The 21,859-nt window shown below is 35.6% G+C and overlaps 1 protein-coding gene across 2 annotated transcripts in view; it reads right to left on the reverse strand.

Annotated features, from left to right (window-relative positions):
* Window positions 1-21,859, reverse strand: part of PPARG (peroxisome proliferator activated receptor gamma) — a 59,944-nt gene that overhangs the window by 2,229 nt on the left and 35,856 nt on the right. For both annotated transcript variants that reach the window (XM_010170737.2, XM_029085637.1), the window contains exons 4-6: window positions 20,141-20,279; window positions 10,322-10,521; window positions 5,730-6,180 (exon numbers count right to left, since the gene is read on the reverse strand). In XM_010170737.2, coding sequence (XP_010169039.1) covers window positions 5,730-6,180; window positions 10,322-10,521; window positions 20,141-20,279 — 790 coding nt within the window. The remainder of the gene's footprint in view (window positions 1-5,729; window positions 6,181-10,321; window positions 10,522-20,140; window positions 20,280-21,859) is intronic.

The following is a 21,859-nucleotide window of genomic DNA, read 5'->3' on the forward strand; positions in this document are numbered from 1 at the left end:
TTGTGTTGCAGAGATCACTTATATGATTCAACTGATAGTACCATAAAATATGGTTCCAAAAGTCCACAGTAAATATCTGCAAGCAGAAAATCACCTCCAAACAAGCAACTCCTTTTTATAATTTCTTTTAGCAATATTATCAAGTCATTTTTTAAAGATACTTAGAGAATTTTTTTATAAATTGTAGATGTTTCTTTTTAGATTACCTAAATACATTGCACGTGCTGCAAAATCTCGCTGCTTTCTTTATATCTTTCAGAAACTTCCCAAATTTCAGCACTTCAAAGCTGTTAATAATTTTGGCTTTGGGCTGCGATAGCTTTAAATTTTACTTCTGTGTTGCAGATGAACTCTGAACTAGCTGGGTATGACTCAGTGTACAGTGATATAAAAAAATCAAAAAGCACAAAGACTGTGGCCTTGATTTCCTCTGAGATTAATCTCCATTTGCCCCCTGGTTCTTTTATGGTGGGAATTTTTAGGGTGTGAGTTTTCAGAAGCAAAACCCAATTCAAACATTGTGCTCCCCAGCACAAATTTAGAATTCAGGAGGCAAACCCAGGAGATCAGTACTGAGACTGGAACTTACCAAGCAGCTCCCCAAATTTGGGTGCCTGAGGTCAGTTGAAGTTCAGTAAAACTTAAGCGCCTAAAATCCTTAAGCTCCTTCGAAAAACCCAGTCTAATGGTTTTATAATGACCCAGTGGAACTAGAGTCAGAAAAGATGACTATGACAAAAGCCTAGGAGATCATAAGATGTTATTTTTAAATAAGTCAATTCAAGAGGAAGGAAAATTCCCATTGAAGGCTAGAGAGATTTTTCATGAATGAGAACTTCAGGATATGGACATTATTTTTTGGGTGTTGACAGTTTGCTATACTTTCTCAGTAAAAAATTCTTACAGAGGAAAATGCTGTTTCTGTTCCAAGAAACATATCTAAATCATAAAAAAGGAAATAAGAGGCAAAAGCTTTAACATACAGATATTATGGTGTATTTGAAGTTGTTAAGATGCTCTTAAATACGTATGCTCCAGACTCACTGGGTTAGTGTAGCAAGAGGTGTATTTTCTGCAGTAAGGAGCTCCAGATAGATGTGACTTGTGAAAAGAAAACATAGAAAGGAAATGATTAAGAGTAAGCCTTGAGAAAAATTTAGACAGAGAACAGGAAGAAAGAGACTGGGAGTAAACGAGATGTGATACTGTGGTGGAGGTCTTTGAAGTGGCTAAGACAGATCTGCTGTTTGAAAGCTCACAGAGAAAAAGGCAAAGGGAACTGCTGGGGGAAGTGAAAGACAAAAACAATGGGTTGTAGCAGCGCATTCTTATGAGACACTGAAATTGGGTTACAGCAGGCCAAAGGACAGAGCGTGGAAATTATTAAGGTGATTGATAACTAAAAGTGAATTGGACACCACTTTTAAACCTTTTAGCTCTGTCTTTGTGCTATCTGTGACCTGCCTTTTGTGCATGCAGACGATGCCAAGAGAGTACCACATTTCTCTTTTTATTATTACTTTTCTTTATTCAGTTTTTCTTTAGATTTTTATTCATTGTCATATGGCTGCTTCATTTGGTTTGAAAATTCTGCAGGAAGCTATTCTAAATAACAAAATGTTCACATTGACTGGGAAAGGCTAATAGCCCCTTAGTTTTGAGTGTCAACAGTGTGACTGTATAAACTGATGTTCTATATTATCTCAGGGAAAAATATTTTGTTTGTTTATTTATTTACAGATTTAGATTCTTCTTTTGTGTTTCTAACACTATTTTTTTTCCTGTTCCCCATATATGACATTGCTATCTGCATGCCTTTACCCATACCTTTATATTTTAATATCTTTGATTATGTGCATTTTGCATTTAAATACACATTCTAAAATGTTAATATGATAAAACAGGCAAAGATATGGCTGACTGAACAACTGTGCTGCTTCTGTTGCTGAGGCAAATATGACTCAGCAGTTTGAAGTTTTTCTTCTGAGACTGTCACATGTACTGTAGTCACCAGGATTTTGGTTCAAAGCCCACAGTGGTTGTCTGCAGTTCTTGGTCTGATTAGGAAGCATTTCTTTGCTCTAACAGGTTTGCTACAGCAGGATTTGTGTAGCAGTCAAATATGAACTATTTCTTGGTAATATTGAGTGATAAAACTTCAAATTTTGCTAATTTCAGATTGTAGCAAAATTATTGAATATAGTGTTTAAAGCAAAAAAATTTACTGTAAATTTACAGCTCAAAATTTACTGTAAAGATCACACGCAGAAAACAGAAAAAGTGAATGTAGCAACATTTCTAAATTCAAACACTAGTTTGAGTTCATTCTGACTAACAGATTCTGGTTCTTCACAGGTACACCCTGCTAGAATTCCCAAACACTGCTATATCCTAAACACTGCAGGAGATAATATACAAAAGGTCATGTCCATCCATGACATCTAAACATGCTGCAAAACTACCTTTGGAGCTGCTGCTTTATTTGACAGCCACCTGCTTGAGCGAGCTTGCTCCGTTTATCAATGTGGATTATCCCAATCAGGCCTGGACTATTATCTTTGCTGCCCAAACACAGACATTCAACTTGTTCTCCTTAAACCTTCATATAACAGACTTAATCTTCAGTTTAGGTGTATATAATATTTTTAGAGACACTTCAAGTTCTTTAACATGTATACCATGGCACTCACTAGGGGCTGAGGCAATGCCTTAGTGGCACAGAGGAATACAACAAGGAGGAAACCTTCTTGAAAAGGTTTTCTGAATCTCATTTTACCAAAGCATATTTTTCAAAATTACCATAAGCAAAAGAATGTTCTAATGAGAGTTTGGCATTGCTGATAATGGCAGAAAATATTTCTTTTGTAAAAATGGGGTAATACCCTGCTGCTCACACACACAGTCTCTCTTTCTCTCTCATCAGCATTAAATTCAGAATATGAGATTTTTTTTTGCTGTTTACAATATCATTTTAAAGTGCAAAACACCAACATTAAGAACAACACTTCAGCTTTGTAATAATGAGTTCAGAGTAATGTTTGGAATCATTGAGACAGAGCGAGGCAGCACTCAGTAGCTCAAAATAATAAAACGACTGTGGAAGTGGGAGCACTTTCATTTCGTTGCTCTCATAGTTAATTTGTCAGCTTTATATTACTATTATCTAGGCATTTTGCCTTTTTACATATAACACAAAAGCAACTGTTTCGACACCAAAAGGCCAAACTATTTTATAGGATTTGTGGCAAATTCCAAACACTTACTTCACAATGAAAGGCTTTCTACATCTAATGTTCCATCTGGAATTATCTTTCTCTTTCCAAAAACTTTCCCTTCTCTCTTCTTCTTTTTAGAGCTGCATTAAAGATAGCGCCTGTGGAGCCAGCAGAACTAACATAATTTCGCTAGGCAATGACAGATTCACTTAGAATTAGAGCATTTGGCTGGGATCTTTTTATTGTTTCACAAACTAGTTTTCTTTTAAGACATTTGTACACAGGATTTCTTGAAGTGACTTCAAGATTACAGTATTCCTGCAGCTAGCAAAGTCTAGGTAATATGGTAATACGAGCTGGTTTTGAAATCCTGTTTTCACTTAAATCATCCTGGTTCGATATTCATATAGTTCTTACAGAAATTAAGTTCTGTAAGAACAAAGCTCTTACAGAAACAACAGCATCTGAGACATCTGAGAAATAGCATTTCAGTTCCATACCACACAAGATATTATAGTTCCACAGAATGCATCCAGTTCAATACATCTCATAGCTGACTGTAAATTCCATGATAAAAGCCACTCTCTAATTGGCAGCAAAGCTTAACTGTTTTCAAAATATAAACTCAGTTTTTATAAATAACTATTATGCTTTTTTGGAAAAAAAAATTCTGAATAAAGGCATGGAAGATCTTTTTTGTCAAGAAATTAAAGGATCTTTCTAGAAAGGACTGATTTATATTTATATGGATTTATATATTTATATGGATTTGCTTCACATTTATTTAAAAACCAACTATTAAAATTCAGGTAGTTCTTTACGGATCTCTATCTACAAATTATTCTTAAAAAAAAGACTTGTTGATAAATCTGTTTCAGCATAGTCATTTTTTTTCTGTGGATCATTGTCGTCCTGATATCTCATATGTAAGAGTGGTTACATCATACCTGTTTCCTCTAATGTGAACCAAGCATCACTGGAGCATAGCAGACCTAGTTTTGCAGATTGTGAGTACCTTTTTTTCCATTAGGAGTGGATTTTGAGAGGCCTGTTTCTCATCTGTCAAATTTCATTATATTAGAAAATGCAAAATATTGGCATGTTTTTGGGTAGTGCCCTCATAGCGGCTCTATTTCAATTTATAATTTCTCCTCCCCATCAAAGCCAACCAAAAATATACCAGTAACGTATTTTCCCTTCCTGAATTAATCCAGAATCCTTAAGGATCATTATGTTCACAGGTTTGCCCAGTAACATGGCTTCTGGAAACTGAACCTGTCTGAAGTGGATTTAGTTAGTCTAATAAACCATATTGTGATATCACATTTTTAGTGAAAGAAACACAGTGCCAGAAGTAATTGATCATGATCTGAAATGACGCTATAGGTAACAATGCACTCTCATCAGAATGTTTGTTTTTAAAACAATAGACTGTGGTGGTTGTGTTTGATTGCTTAAACATAATTTAATAACAACATACTCTGCATTGCTCTGTAGAGGATCTGAATTCACAACATTCAGCACATTCCTCCCATTGATATCTGCAGAACCGTCCTAAGCCAAAATACACACAAATCACTTGGGTAAAATATTCTTCCTGCAACATCACTAACTTGAGAGTATTGGTCAAAGTAAAAAACCTTCAATCTGACCTGACAGGTATCTGGTATCTCAGATTCTCCATGGGAAGGTTTGTAAGTGAACTAAATCTGGGTAGCAGTCACTAATTCACAAAATGTAATAGGTACATCACTTCAGAATCAGATAGAACGTATTGACTGGCTTCAAAAAAGCTGAGAATTCAGGGTATTTTTTCCTGAAGTGTTAGAATTCATGTAGTCTGACACCTGAGCTTTCAGATTCATGCTTTGCTCAAAGCATAATGTGTAAACTTTAATAGAAATAGAGCAGCTTAGGAAATCTGAACAGAGCAGATGCACAATGTCTGTTTTTCTCAGGCATTAGGAGACCACCATTTTCCTGAGAAATGCATTCTTTTTTTTCCCCCCTTTTAAAGGTAAACAAAACCTTGCATGAATGAAAAAATAATAACAATTAAAAAACCCCACCATAAAATCCTGTAAGCCAAATGCCACATATATTTTGAAATTCTTATGGAGTCAAAGCTATTTGCGTACAATTAGTAAGCCATGCAATCTAATTGCAGGTTTAAAAAAATCCTCATGCAGAATTTTAACTTTTAAAAGCTCTTGCCAGTGAAATTCCACCCTTCCTGTTTTCAAAAAGATAGTCCTGATTTTGTTTTCTATCTAAATGAACTGCTGATTCAGCAGACATTTCCAGCTCCATCATTAATATCGTCATTTACATTTTCAGTCTCTGTCTGAAACTGAAAAGAGGCGAACAACATCAAGGCAGCTGAAAATTAATAAAAAACTATGTGTAAATAAAGGCACTCCCATCCCGTAGTGCTGAGCACTTTCCTGTTTGGACAAGAATTAAAAGTGTCAAATCTATTATATAAATTATAATATTGAATAAGAGAGCACTTACCTCCACTTAGTATAATGACAGCTATAAATATTGCCAGGTCACTGTCATCTAATTCCAGTGCATTGAACTTCACAGCAAACTCAAACTTGGGCTCCATAAAGTCACAAAAAGGTTTTCTCAGGCTCTTCAGAAACTCCCGTGTCATGAATCCTTGTCCATCAGATATAAGAACTCCATCTTTATTCATCAAAGAAGCCAGGAGAGTATATATGATCTCATGGACCCCATATTTCAGGAGAGTTACTTGATCATTCAGGTCAAGATTCACAAAACCTGGAATGTTTTTGGCGAATTCTGTAATCTCCTGCACTGCCTCCACAGAGCGAAACTGACACCGCTGGAAAATGCGAATTGCTACCTCTTTGTTCTCCTCCTGCAGCGGTGACACGTGCTTGCACTTGATCTGATCTTCTCCCATCATTAAAGAGTTCATGTCATAAATAACAAATGGCTGAAAAGAAAAGGAAAAGACAGTTCATTTTCAAATGTCCTTCCTATGAACACTTTTCTCCTGAGAAACTGAAGTAGCACACTGAGGTATAACTCATCAGAAAACACTTAGAAATCTGTGAGGAATACATCAAGGGTAGTTGACCCAAAAGGGTTAAATCTTCATAGGCCTATTAAAGCAAATATCCTCCCAATGTTAAAATGATTTACAGAAAGGACAAGTACTTCCTAAGGATTTCTCACACGTTCTGTGAATCCACATTCTAAAAGTAGGACTTTTGCTGATACTTTTTTTAATAATTAGGGGAGGGAGAGTAAAGAACACTATTTTTAAATATCCAAAATTTTTGCCTTTTGTTTTGTTTTGGTTTTTGTTTAGAGAGTTTCTGTAATACTAGAATTTGAAGTTTGCAATGCTTATTAACAAAAGATTAAAATGTTTCTCCTTTTACCTGAATTTACTGGCTTCTATAAAATAGAATCTACTAAGTCTACAGTGATGTGTTTGCCCTTCTGAAGTTATAACTTCTTTTTTGTAGAAAGACACAGTATATTCACATTTTTATTACTTCACATACTGTCATGTTCTATCCTTCTAGAAAGTGTTGCACGTAATATCAACTTTATGGTATTGATTATATAAATTTAACCTTTTGCTGGTAACTCCATTAAAAATAACAAAGTTAGGATATATTTAAACTCAAACAACTTGCCAGTGAGAAAGAAATCACAAATAACGTGATACAAACTACAGCGGCACAATTCAGAACACAAAAACGAGTCCGACTGTGAAATAAACTCAACTGGAATAAATCAATTTTGAATGCAGATTAGAAAGAATTATGCTAAGAAAACTTTTGTTAGGATCTGGAAACAAACTGTTTTAGAATATGCAGAAGAAGCTCCTGGTTTTAAAGAAGGGGTTAAGTAAGGATTTATTGAATTTATCTGAAGAATCTTTTCCTTAGAGGACAAATAACTAAATAGTTCATTGCTGCACTGAAAAAATATCTACTGATATCAGTAGGTTTGTTAACATACTTGATTAATTAATTAAAATACTGGAAATTATATGCCAACAATTGGACTAGAGAAATGCATTTTTTAATTTAAGATCCTTTATGAGTACAGATTCTAATGCCTTATTCATATGGGTAATTATTCTTATGGTTTTATATTCACTATAAGCTGCAGGAGAGGTTAACAAGCCTTCCTACGAGTAGTCAGCAGTCCTCTCCCACAGAATCAGCTTCTGGAAAATGATTCTGTTCCTGTTTGATTAAACCCATTTTGAAGTCTATTCAGTGCTAAATTATTTTGCAGTTTTTAAAACTGGAAATAGCTACTTTCTTTAGAGTCCAGTGGTGCCTTCTGAAGAGGGTATTGCCCGCAGGTGCCTATCACCACCCGCCAGCTAGAGGTTACTACTCCCATCTCCCATGGTTCTGCAGATGGAGGGTGTGAAAGTGGTGGGTCTAAGTCGCACACAAAGCTCTGACCCGCTTTCCCTAGGAAGAGAGGGAGGGATGACTGCTGACAGTTTTGTCTTTAACCGATACAGCTGCTTGGAGAACAGAGGTCTATCTGTGAACTGAAATAATAGCATCCACACAAGAGGATTTCAGCTTTCAAAATGGTTTAGTTAAATCAATATTCTGCTGCTTACAAGTCCAATTAAACTACTGCTGTCACCTGCACGGTAATCACAGGCAAACATAGCTCCAGACCATGAGATTCAGCTAAAGAGAGTGTGAGGTATGATACTATTTTTCCACTTACACTAGGATTTCGGTGTGAAACAAAAAATAAACACGCTGCACTGAGAAAATGCAGGAGGTTAAGGTATTTTTCAATATATAATGCAATTTTGGCAGAAGAAAATATATTTTATATATAACTGCACATATGTACATGCATATTTCATGTACATATGTGAAATAATGGTGTAACAAGACTGTAGAAGAGGCTTTTTAAATTCATGTTTTAGTACTAGTAGGTTATTCCTTTCTTTTCATTCTAGAAAATCTTAAGAGGGAGCACCAAGTACAAGAAAAACTCATCTATTCGGTGCATGTGCTTTGGAAAGACCATACTATGCCACTGGCCTACTGACATTGAAAGATGAAAATCAAGGAAAAGTTCAAAATAGCTAAAGAAAGTTTAAATATAAAGATTCATATGAACTTTGTGAGTAGACTCTTACGTCAAATGAGCACCGTATGTCCCAGAAGAGGAGTTAGTCATTTTAGTTTTGACACACTCACTTAGCGTATCCAATCATTTTCAGTTAATGCAGATGATATAGCAATTTAAAAATAGCATAAATTTAAACTGTGCCCATAGTAAACAGTTTGATGTTGTAGAGCACAAAGTCCATTACCATTCAAACAACACAGAAGTTGTAACCATTAAATACTGTGTGCCACTGTGTTATTTTTTTAAAAAGACTTGAAAATTTGCAGCAAGGAAAAGCTGAATTCTATGTCTATTTTTTTATTGCTGTAAAATCTGTCTAATCTGGTAAAATTTTAAAACTTTAAATAAAAAGGAACATCACTGATGGCATGCTATGTATTTACTGCAGGAGTATTGCATTAGTGTCACTTCCAGACGTGACCAAGTTGGGTAAGCCCAGACATTTGTTAAGAACTCAGCACAGCAGAGCAGCAAACAACAGGACAACTGATTTCTACGACAACTTCATAGAACCTTACAGAGTAAAAGCAGGATTTGTGGATGCACTCGGGCCCTCAGAAACAAACTCCCCAGATTTCTAAACATGTCTGGAAAAACAGAAGATGAGAGCACTGTAGGTAACCCTGCCCAGACTTCTGACGCTCCAGAGTGGGCAGCTGCAGACACAAGGAGCAGGCCTCCTGATGACATTTTTAGGATGAAGAGGAGTAAATAAGATATATAATTACACACCCCATTTCTATTCTCTCTCCTAATGCAGGTATATAGTTATTAAGAACACGCTTATAAAAAAATAAATTGCTATATTACTTCTTTCCCAGTAACCTCTGTTTCTGATACAAAGAGGGAATTGCAGAAAGACTTGGAAAAAGCAGTGACCCTCAAGTGGACTTTGCATATCAGCTTTCTGCAGAATAAATAAACTATGCTAGTTCAAAATTTATATATGGAAAAGTTACTCAAATTGTAAGTGTCCACCACATCCAAAGTTTTTGTGTGAGGGGTACAACCAAATTAGAGACTATTTAAATTATGATTTTAACTGCCTTTAAAGGAAGAAAGTCTAAAATACCTCCAAATTCTTCCCCGTCTTTGAAATTCTTCAAGAAAATAAAATACAGTCTCTGTTGTAATCCTGACAATAAAATTTCTGCTGATGCTTCCAGAAAATATATCAAACTCAGAGTTACAAGTTTTGGAAAACTATTTTGCTCTTTAGGTATTAAAATAGTGACAGAATTTAAAACCTACCATAATTATCAGATCTTGTTTATTGATACAGAAGATTGCTTTGAATTACCAGTGAAGTTTCCAAAGCAACCCACAAATACACGCATCCCTATTTCTTACTTTTCACAGATTTTCTTGTATATTCTCCTAAAATTCAAATTGCACCAAGACAGGATACTGATCTGATCCCAGATAACCCAGTTAAATGCAGGAAGTCATCAGAGCATCCTAAGAATAAGGATCATAGTTAAGACTAGCAACGGTGTTGGTACTGGGAATCATTTGACACTTCTGAAAAAGAATATTCCTCTGGGTACAGCTAGTACTGGTAACGTGCTGTGATACGGAAGCTTGCATAGGATAGCAACCCATTCCTGACAGCTAGATAGCCCCCTTAGATAGTGTGGAAGATAACCTTTGGTGAAGGAGAAGGAAAACGGGAAGAGTGGATCAGAGAATACAAAAAGGTTAAGATGACCTTCAAATTCTTGTACGGGTTTCAAGTATTTTATTAGGTGAACTTGGAGTTTTTTCAAATAATGTTTACTTATCCTATCTAAAAATATTTCCTGTGTTTCAGACACAGCTTGAAATATGTAACTGCCAGCAGCAAAGTTTTGGTGGTTTTTGTTTTTAAAAAAAGATGTGTTGTCAGTGTGGTAAATCATTTACTCAAAAGAAAGAAAGAAAAAAAAAAATCAACAGAGGGAACTAACTGATTTGTCTGTCGTCTTTCCTGTCAAGATCGCCCTCGCCTTGGCTTTGGTCAGAGGGAAGGACTTTATGTATGAGTCATACAAATGCTTGGCAAGTGCTCGTAGATCAGCAGATTCAGGGTTTAACTGGTCGATGTCGCTGGAAATCTCTGCCAAGAGCTTCTCCTTCTCCGCTTGTGGCATTCGCCCAAACCTGATGGCTGAAGAAGATGACAAGCAATTACTATAGCTATAGATGCACCTAAAAAAGCATATTTGAATAGCTTTTTATGTCACCTTTTGTTGTGAGCTCTTGAAGTTTTTATTAAAAGAGTAACTTAGGCAAGCAAGAAAAAGATTATTTTCTCTGGTAATATAGGCAAAACAGCTGAAGTGCTTTAAAGAAATGTAAACAAACAAATCTCAAAGAGGAAACAATCTATGAGCCCAAACAGTGAGATTAAAATATCTTGCTTGAAAATACAAACCTGTTGTCAGCTCACCTGACAACATTGGTGAAAACCACTGATTCTGCCTCCAATCTAAATAAAATGTAAAGAACCTTTAAGGTATTAAAATTCTCTTGGCTTAGGGTAGGAACCACCTTTCAGCCTTGCATTATTTTGGGCAAATCTACATACGGATCTCAGATTCTTCATTTGTTTAGAAACAAAACACTCACATGCCTTGCAGGAATAAATTCAACAGAACAGTAATGTAGCAAGTGCTATAAAATGTTACCAAAAGAATTAAGGAATGAGAAAGAAGGTTGTGCCAGGAATAAAAAATGCCAGAAAAGGATGAGTTCTTCATGTAACTCCATGTGCACGCAGTATTGAAAGAACAGGAAATGGTTCTACCTCGTCAGATGATCTCACAATTGCCCAAAACCAATGTAAGGCAGGCTGTAAACCTCCTACTTTTACACCTCTGTACCTACTAGCCAAGACACTATTTATTTATATGGAGACTGACTTGGAAAATATTTCAAATGAGGCATCAAGATCAAGCCTGATTTATCGTATGATATTACTGTAAACAGAATTTATTTTATTTTATGAAAACAAAACAGAACAAAAGAGCATAAAAAAAACAGAAGGAAGAAATAAAGGTTTGCATTTTGGCCTTAGGAGGAAATAGAAATATTATAAATATTTTTTCAGTGATTAGTGTCTGGATAAAGTACAAGTGCTAGTAAGATCACACATATGAATGATTATACGAGGGACGTTTATTTTAGAAACTACCAGCCACTTTCCTTTTATGAGTTTGCTTGCAGCGTGCTGATGGACAAAAATGACTTTTTTCAAGAATAAATAGTTGTACCATACAACATAAAAAAATACCCCATTTGTCATATATTATATTTCTTGGTCAGTTCTCTTATTTCATGGCTGTTGAAACAAGGTTGTTTATTGTTACAACTGTACTACACTTCTCTTTCAGCAAACAGTCTCTGGATGATGTATGCTGTATATTTCATATTTTCTTGAGTATTCTTAGAGTTAATATGTCAGAATAAAAATCATCAGGAAAGGAAACTTAGTTAATTAGGTGTAAATTAACATACTCTAATTTTTTTTTCCCCAGAAAATGTCTGTTGCCTATCATTTTTTTCATAGGGAACTTTTGAATAATTGCCAACAGATATTTGTTTTGGATCATATATACAATGGCATATGCATTTCTCTCTCATGGGAAACATTAAGTATTCTTAATCAGCTACTAAGAATAGTTTTCAGGGAATCATCACTGCTCTCCTTTTTTTCTGACAGCAAAACATTTAAAGAAAAATTATTAACTTCATGGTGGTTTATATGATATACTATAATGGCTCAAAGAGACTGCCACCATTCCGTAAAGAAGTAATGTGAATGGATGAACGTATGGTAATGTTAGTGAGGTATAAAGAACTGATATCAAACAAGAGTTGATATTAGTTTATTTAGATTACACTTAGTGTAACCTAAATAAAAAGATGAAAAAATTCAGCATAACTACAAATGAATTAATTCAGCTACATATGCTTCCACACACACTGTGAATCAAGACCATTTCAGTATTTTCATTTTGCAGTTAGAATGGATTCTCTCATAATTGAAATTCTTATTTGTAGTTAACACAAAAATCCTTTGAGTTTTTTAAAAAAACATGCATGGATACTGAAAACATTAAACCCAGGATATTAATATTTGCATTTTAGACATTCTTGAAGATGTAAAATGAATGAAGCATGAGAATATTTTATAGCATCTACAGATTTTTTTTTTTTAATACTTAAGGACTGATTCAATAAAAAAAAAAATCAAACCGTCATCAACATAATAAAGCTAAAATATATTCTCACATACATATTGTAAGAAGTTGCTACTGGGCCAGCATGTATAGCTAAAATGTGGTAATGTAGTCCATGTTGAGCAGTGCAGCTAGACATTTGTTAAATTCCTATTTTCATTAAAAGCTATTATGTCCTTCACTAAACCCGGTTTCAGATTTAATATTAAATTAATATTAAGTATGTGACATTCATAGGATTATGTTTTATGATTAAATTCTTCACTTTTCAAATGTGCATTTTCCAGTAGCTTCATCAATGGAAAAAATCTTGTGATACTTTGATGCTTCTGATTGGGTTCTTGCCAACAAATTCAACTCCTCCTCACCACCTTTTTTTGAGGAAGAATTTGCAAACTGAAGACCTAAGTGAAGTCTAGCAAGACTTCTCAGACTATTACAGTGCAGTTTTTAATCTGGAAAGAAAGCAAGGCAAATATTAGCCTCATATAAAGGATTGTTAATAAAAAAGGAAGATCAGAGTTGCCTGTGTCTATAAAATGTTGATCAATTCCAGAAACATATGAAGTGCAATTTATTATGACCTGAAGACTTCTTAACACATAGTAAGAAACACTTAGGAACTGTAAGGAACACGTCATTTGAGAGATTTCACAATTGTATCAGGAACTAGATGCTTTGGGCCAGGAAAATATTTTGTTATGATGAATCCTACTTGTAAACTATTTTGATATTTTATAGGGAATACATTTATAACATTATATACAATATCTTTATAATGTGTGTAAAATAAATATGCATCCCTAACTGCCTGATGTGAATTCTATAAGCTCATTCTATAAGCATACTAACTCTAAGTATTATGGAAACGGAGCTTGACTGAGCAGCACTATGAGACGTGATTCTGTTGTGGGCCTGTACCTGAGAGCTGGGGTTTGCAGAAACAAGTTTATAATCTGGAATCTCACTGATATAAGACCCCCTTTCATCAAGGTTATTTTTACAAACAAGGGATTAAAAAAAAAGGGGGGGGGGACGACACAGTGTATTGCTTCCTCTTCCTATGTTTTAATATTAACTTAGCTCTAAAATAGTTTATATACTTCCCCAAGGTATTAAAAACAATAGGAATTTATTTGCTTTTTTCCCACCTTTTTTTTCTTCTCCCGTCCTTTAATCAAGTATCTACTGGAACATTCTTAATGATATACCACAGTGTATGTACCAGCTATGACACTGGCTACAGAAACAGAATTGTTTAATGTGGAGATTTGACTGAAAAGATCATGGATTTTCAAAACAGAGATTGGTTTATCGTTAGAGAATAACAGACTAAGCTGTATAATTGTATTCTTTTAAAGAACAGAAACCAGACTGGTAAAAACCATTTTGCTAGAAATTCATACATGGGTGAACAGACTACTGCCGGGTATTTTCAAGGAAGTTTATCAGAATTGAGGAGGATTAATTTATTTTTTAAAATTTACGGCAGTTTTCCACATAACTGTATCTATCTACTGTTGCACTGGTGCTGCCAGTATAAACTGTTTTACTTTTAGTTTTGAGTATGAAATGACAGTCATAGTACGTGCAATATGTTTTCTAAATATGCCCCTATCCTGTACCCTGACTCCTGTGCAGAGTCTCTTGTCTCCTGTCCTCCAAGAGTCTCAGTCGCTTGGAAAGTAAATGACAGCATTTGTGCTACCAGTTTGGTATTGCTAAACAACATAATGTTGATAGTTCTCTGGTAGAAGTTTACAATAGTACTGATGCAGAATTTATAAAAAAATGACAACTTAGATTGTCTTTATTTTTTAATGGAAAACAAAATTGACTAAAGGTGTTCCAGAATCTTGTTTCTGGTGTGCTTATCTATCCCCAACAGAGGATACCAAATTATCTTTGCAAAGTAGGCATGTGGTATAAGCCCTAGTGCTTCTAATATAAAATTATTTCCACTAATTTACAGATTACATTGGAGTTCATCAAACTGTTAATATTTCATTTACTGTTAATAGTTCTAGAGTAGATGCCTTCTTTCACTTATTTATTTTTATTTTGCTTTTGGTGGTGATACTTATTTTCCTGAAAAGTGCTTTGAGATCTCTGCATGAGAAGTGCTATAAAACCTGAACAATTATTTATTACTTTTCTATTTGTTTCAGTACTCTTCCTTGTTGGAATCTGATTTTTTGTTTCCATGTGTTTGAGAATTTGTATAATTTTTATATACACAGTCAAAAACCCCTGTGAACACTAATATTAAATCAGAGCATTGTCTTCACTGTGCTAAATTTTATGAATGCAAGCACCTTTATGTATAATCTGTTTTGCAGTAAAAGCCCAAGGACACTATATCAGATGATACACGATTAAAGATGCATAGAAATTTGTTATATATTTTTAAGGCACATTTAGCACAGGTTTGTCATTGGGCCTCATAATGCTCATTTTTCTACAAAGACCAGATTCCTGTTTTTCTTTTTTTAAAAAAGATTATTTTAGATTTCTTCTGTGTAAATTAAAAAGGAAAAAACCCCACAAACAACAAAAGAAGTAAGTACTAGTGCCAAAGGTAATGCTGAATTATGTAGCAAGTCTGTTAAAATGCTGAGGTTACTTTGAAAGAAAATTAACATATATGTTGTTATACGGTAAACTAGGTTATAAGCATTAACTTCTATTCTTGAATGCTTGCACGCTGCATTCAGAATTAAGTTAGATATAACAAAGCTTACTCATGGCACAGAAAGCTATGACATCTATATCAAATCATAGAATCATAGACTGGTTTGGATTGGAAGGGACCTTAAAGATCATCCAGTTCCAACCCCCCTGCCAGCAGCAGGGACACCTTCCACTAGACCAGGTTGCTCAAAGCCTCATCCAACCTGGCCGAGAACACTTCCAGGGAGGGGGCATCTACAACTTCCTTGGGCAACCTGGGCCAGTGTCTGACCACCCTCACAGTGAAGAACTTCTTCCTAATATCTAATCTAAACCTCCCCTCTTTCAGCTTAAACCCATTTCCCCTTGTTTTGTCATTAACTGCCCTTATGAAAAGTCCTTCCCCAGCTTTCTTGTAGCTCCTTCAGGTACTGGGAGGTCGCTATAAGATCTCCCTGGAGCCTTCTCTTCTCCAGGCTGAACAGCCCCAACTCTCTCAGCCTGTCCTGATAGGAGAGGTGCTCCAGCCCTCGGATAATCCTGGTGGCCTCCTCTGGACTTGTTCTAATTGGTCCACGTAATCAGAACAAACTACCCGTGTTATCAAAGAATGATTAGCTGATTAGCTAATCAAAGTGGTAGAGTGGGGGGTTATCACTTACTGGCCTAAAACACCCATTGTTGGTGTAACAACCCGCTGGAGTGGGACTGCCAGCTATCAGATCACGTCTGGCAGTTCAGCCACTCACGTTAGCAGTTTGCAGTCAGCAAATAGGACCAAGTCTTCTTCTAAACACAGGAACTGACTTCACAAAGAATGGAAATGAGATCTTACGGTTTTCTGTGATATAGAAATCCTTAAGGTGTATTTTGCTGCCCGCTGTCATAGTATCAGAATTTTACATAAAATAATTTAGCAACAATGAAATCCCTCAGGAATCTTGTAATATTTTATCGTTTGTAGTGTATGAAAACTGTGCTTGGGGCAAAGTTTGTTATGCATCTTTGGTTTTGTATGCTTATTAGCAATCTATCATTTCCACACCTGTTTGTTTCTTTCTTTCTAAATAGGTGTTTTTAGGATGGATTAATAGCAGTGGATCTTTCATGATCCACTTTAGAATGCTGACCCTATTTATGAACATACGTGTCTTGAAAGTTTTCTGATGTAATTCATGAATTATGAGAATAAAGCTTCCTAAACAAAAGGTGATCGGGACCCAAAAGTATATTTTAAATATAACAGCTCATTAACAACATAAAATTAGAGAGTTGTGAATCAGACATGCCTATCTTGTAATTTGATAGGCAAAAGGATATTTTTTCTGTTTAGAATATATTTTATAAATATTATATTAGTTGCAGCATATTCTGTTCAATGTTTATTAGTATTGCAGGCAAAATTTGGGGCAAAATCCAGTTTTGTGGTACTAGCCTAGTAGCTTCCTTTTGGAGAAGTCATTGTCATTTGCAGGGGACTGAGATAAAAGTCAGGGAGAGGTCAGGCACCAGGAGGTTTATGGAAGGAATTTGGAAAGTGGGATTTTGGGTGAGAGAAGTAGGGGGGATTGATGATACTTACAGAGGTTAGGGTGGAAAAAGGAGAGTTCACAGGGTGGCTAAGAGTTCACAGCGTTTCAGGTGGTTGAGGAAAACTTCAAGGATTGGTGGCATGATCTTCTCCCTTTTCTGCTTCTTTCTCCACCTCCCTCCTGTGACCCTGACCTCATCTTCTATTTCCCTGGACCACTTATCCTCCTTGCTACTCTATCTATCTTCTCTCTCCTCCATCTACCCTTGCAGCAGGCCAAGCTTCCTTATCTCCCAGGAGCCTGGGAAGTGGATCAAGGCAGAATCTGTAGGGGTGGAAAGGGCAAGGACAAGCCAGCGAGCTGGTATAAGAGATCTTAAAATACAGCTTGCTGCTCATGCTGCAAGGGTGGAAGGGATTCAGATGGCAATTTCTGTCACAGTAACAGAAGATTGTGCAAGTTTGGGCCCATGCCTGCAGCTGGAACGTATGATCTCTCTTTCTTTCCTTCAGCAGTTATCTCTTTTATTTGCATTTACAGTGTCCTCCAAACGTTAATGACATAAAACCGATGGTGAATCTAGTAAGACACTACATGCTACATTATATCCTTTGCCTTTCTGTGGGAAGATGAGACTATTTATCCTTACGCCACATTTTATGGCTTGGGGAGGTCACTACAATTGCTTATAGACTATTCTGTATATTGCTCCACTGTTCTGATTGTCTAGATTATTTTTGAGGATAAATGATATCTCCATTGTTCTGATTGTCTAGATTATTTTTGAGGATAAATGAATCCCCAAATAGACTATAAACACAGTTCTTCATGCTAGAAAACACGAGATAGAGCCAGGGCAGATATCTGTCTGACTTTACTGGAGGCACATGCCCAGATTGAGCAATTGTCAGCTCCCAGAACTGATAATAAAGACATATTACCATGTGTGCTCTTTTTCCCATTACAGTAGGTGCTTTTATATAAATAGTACTTTTAGTAGAAGAGAAAAAAAATAATTCAGTTTCTAAAATAAAAGAACCAAGTTGCTGCTTCGTGGTACTTCAGAATATAATGAGCTACTAAGGGTTAAAAACAGAGCAGCACTGTGGCTAGAGAAAGAAAGGAAAACAATATTCAAAGCACTACTGTCTTTTTTAACCTTCAGCCAAGTGGTATGTAGCATTTATAAGTGAAAAAATGTGGCTGTAGCTGCTGAGTGGCTCCTTGCATTCCCTGTTTTTGTAAGTGTGCTATTCATTTTGCAATAATATATCTATGCAAAGACAGTCATGGATTGGAACTCTCAGGTGAAAATAATTCACATTTTGATTCCAAGCATTTAAAATTCAGAAAATTTCACTACCCAAGTGGATGAATTTTAATACGTAGATGTAACAAAGATGTGTCTCAGTGCCACTGACAACAGACAGTGTTGCATTTCTGCATGCTTCTTTATACAGGCCTGTGTTTTCAAAGGCAAAATTCAGTTCTTTTTTATAAATTTGTTTGTTTATAATTGATGTTGGAATTATAGTGCTGTTTCATGCAATGTAATGTAACCAGAGTGGGCAAAAAAGGCAAATGTAGAAGCCAACACTTGAATATAAACTCTACTAACTCCCTGTTAGGTGAACTCATGGTGAGAGCAAATGAAAGTGTTCCTTCACACCCCGGGACAAATGGCTTTGCCCTTCCTCCCTCCTCTCCATGCCTGCCCCTGACTCCCATAGCCATCAGACCCTGCTGTTGTCACAGCTTCTGCCTTTGCAGTGGCTGAACAGGAAAAAAATGCAGGTGAAATGTTAATTTTAAAAATGTTTCTTGGGTCCTTTATGTTACTAAGCCAGAGAGAACAGTCTTTGCCTTCCCCTTCTTGATAGAACTGTACGTGGTTCCCATTGACATAATTGGAAGCCGTGTTGCTAGGTTATGAGAAAATCTGGCATGCACCTTGAAAATAATAATAATAAAGCCTCCCAAATTGCTATAAAAATACCCACAGTAGCCTTTCAAAATTAGATTTATTTTTAAGTGTTACTGTTGCATCCCAGGAACTTGAAAAACGTATTTTCTATTAGCAAAACATTTCCCATACCAATTTACATTCACTAGATGTATTAACTTTGCAAACCACAGTTAAGCTTTCCTCCTGGGGACAGTACACTCATTTTTCATATTGAAAATAATGAAAGTTCTAAAAAAACCGCAGAGAAATTATTTTCCCAGTCATGTTTGCAATTCTTTACCCTTAGAATTACATAAGTCTCTATGTTATGACATTTAATTCCTGTTTTTACTCATCTTTGCCAAAGCAAAGCAGCAAAAAAAAAAAAAATCTTCATTTTGTCTTTCTGTCCAAACATTCATAAGTAAGTGTTTCCACATGAATTGATACATTAATTTTAAAGTTCAGAGGGACTTCCTTCTAAATTCTATGCAAGAGAACAGCATTGTGATGTGCTTAATGCTGTCTCCTTGCCTACTGTAAAGAAGGCAATCACAGAACCATACTCAATTGGAAATGCCTTTGCTATCTAAGGCTACAACAGATTCAGGATGGAAACGCTGGATACGGTTCACAGATGGGAGAGAATATTCACCTCTGGATGGTGGAGACGTCAGACAATGCATATTTCACAGAAATCACAGCTATACACACTGTGTGATGAGAGGCTGACAGCTGAATGAGCATGCTAAGAAAATCTACACTCCTACTTACCACACATTGGAATCTATGCCCAGATGTGGGTGTCCTAGGAAGGAGGAGGACAGGTTTTTTTAAAACAGTACAGGGTCTGGCCTATTCAGTTAAAGTATCCTGTGTTCTAGGAAGTGTTAACTTAGTGATGCTAACAATCCTCAATAAGTGTCCTATGTATGAAATTCAAGTTGTTGTTATTCACACACTTTTGGTACATTCTCTAGTCCACTTTTCATAATTAAATCAAGTTTTCCACTTACAGGAAAGGGCTATTGAGCTACAGTATGTAAAAGATCCTTGCCAGAAAATCAGACAATGAACTGAAAATAACAGTTACACTAGGAATATGTTCAGGAAGAACAACCAACAGTGTAATGAGCAAAAATGATGGAGAGTAAAACAAACTTGTGTTATCAATAAGTGCAGATCTCTACCTATCTGATTTTTATATTGAAATTAATCTCCAATCATATAGTCTCCTAAACTCAGAGGCAATCTCTGTGATATGTATTTCTAAATTGCCTAGTGTAAAGAAACAGAAGACTCTAGATGATAAAGCAGCACATTCAATAATCATATTCATGTTTCATGTTATTTTTCAGATGAAACATCATTGTTTTAAAGTACGGTCTGCACACTTACCATTGTGTGACATTCCGACAGCGAGGCATTTCTGAAACCTGCAGTACTGACATTTATTTCTGCTTTTCTTATGGATGCGGCAATTGAGATCACATCTGTCATAAATTAGCTTTAATCTGATTGTTCTTCGAAAAAAGCCCTGTAGTAAACACAAAAACATGGAAAAGGATGCAAGGAACTGCCAGTGTCATTGTCTCACTTCACTATACGTACCAAGCACCTTTCTGTATAGGCACTGAATGTAACTTAGGTTTAGACAGACTTCCTAAGGAAGTGAGGCTTGTGTAATCATACTGCCTGCTTATCAGTGCGCTCCTCTTCTGAGCTTAGGAGCCATTTTCAACCAACTTTGATAGAGGGGTAAAAATCTGCAATAGTTGGGAAAGCTTTTAGGAATCAGTGGGGTTTAAAGGACAGTAGGGATGTAAGCTGGGAGCTCTCCAGACATGCTGAGCATGAGGAACACCACGCCAAAGGAAGCAAAGCTCTACTTGTGTGTGATTTGTGAACAATTTTCTACTTTGGTAGTGAACTTCAAATCTGGAAAATTTCATGTTCACTTTTCAACAAATTGTCCCATGAGCAGTGGAGCAACACTTTGAAGTTCACTACCAATGTAGAAAATTGTTCACAAATCACAATAAACTGAAAATCCTGTCAACAGCAGTTTGATCTCAAGTAGATAAAAAATATTATGTTTGGTTAAATTTTCTTTCCAACTAAGTATTTTTTATTCTATTTCAAATATCTATTTTCCTTTTTGAGCCTGAGTACTTCAAGAGAATTTATATTCTTTCACCTCTTCTATTTCTTTGGTTTTGCACAGTGCTGAGCTAATTTTGCAACATTTATTTCTGGGTTCTATTTTCTAGGTTGTTTTATTTTCTAGTTTATCTCCATTGTTTGGATATTACAAGTTTGCAAAGTACATTGGCACATGAAAAATCCAAAAACTTGGTGCCAGACTCACAGAAATTATTGCACAGAAGTCTGATGAAGTCCTATAAAGAGAGAAACCATTGTAGAAATTAACAAGTCTGTCTTTTTACAGTTTAAATGTGGTTTCTCAGATCACTTATAATCAGTTAATAAAGGTTATCCAAATTTATCATCATTTGTTCTTTGTAACAATTTTTCCTCACAGCAAATAGAAACAATAAAAGCATAACGCCAAGTCTTATTTATATAATTCACTGTAATTTAAGAAATCAACAGCATACTTATTGCTTTATGTATGTTCCTAATTATTCAGTGCTACAAATTTTATTTAAGCTCTGCATTGGGTCTTTACTAGTAGTTATTTTCCTCAAAATATTGAAAATAAAGATGGGAATTTCACATTACACTCTGTAATATTTTTCTTTGAACTTAATGAATTATTATGAATTTTTTTCTCTGGCTTGTCTTTTCTCATTCTTGAGGATGGTCAGTTTTTATACCATTCATTTGTCCTTTTTGTGTTATAAACACTAAATATAATTGACATTAAAAAAAAGCCAGTGGAGTTTTAAAGCAGAAAGCCACATTCTTCAATATCATTGGACTTTTCTGTAGTCACCTAGAAATGTGTAAACTGGATAAAGAAACTCTAATCAATCAGAATAATAGATTCTGAACTTAAAATTGCTCAGAGGATTGAGCTTTGGAGTTGGGCATGAGCCTGCTTTTGGGGCAGTATATGAATTCCAGTTCTACAAGTGACCTTCAAGACAGCAGGAA

The sequence above is a fragment of the Antrostomus carolinensis genome, unplaced genomic scaffold (genome assembly GCF_000700745.2).
Source record: "Antrostomus carolinensis isolate BGI_N321 unplaced genomic scaffold, ASM70074v2 scaffold8506, whole genome shotgun sequence".
Taxonomy (NCBI): domain Eukaryota; kingdom Metazoa; phylum Chordata; class Aves; order Caprimulgiformes; family Caprimulgidae; genus Antrostomus; species Antrostomus carolinensis.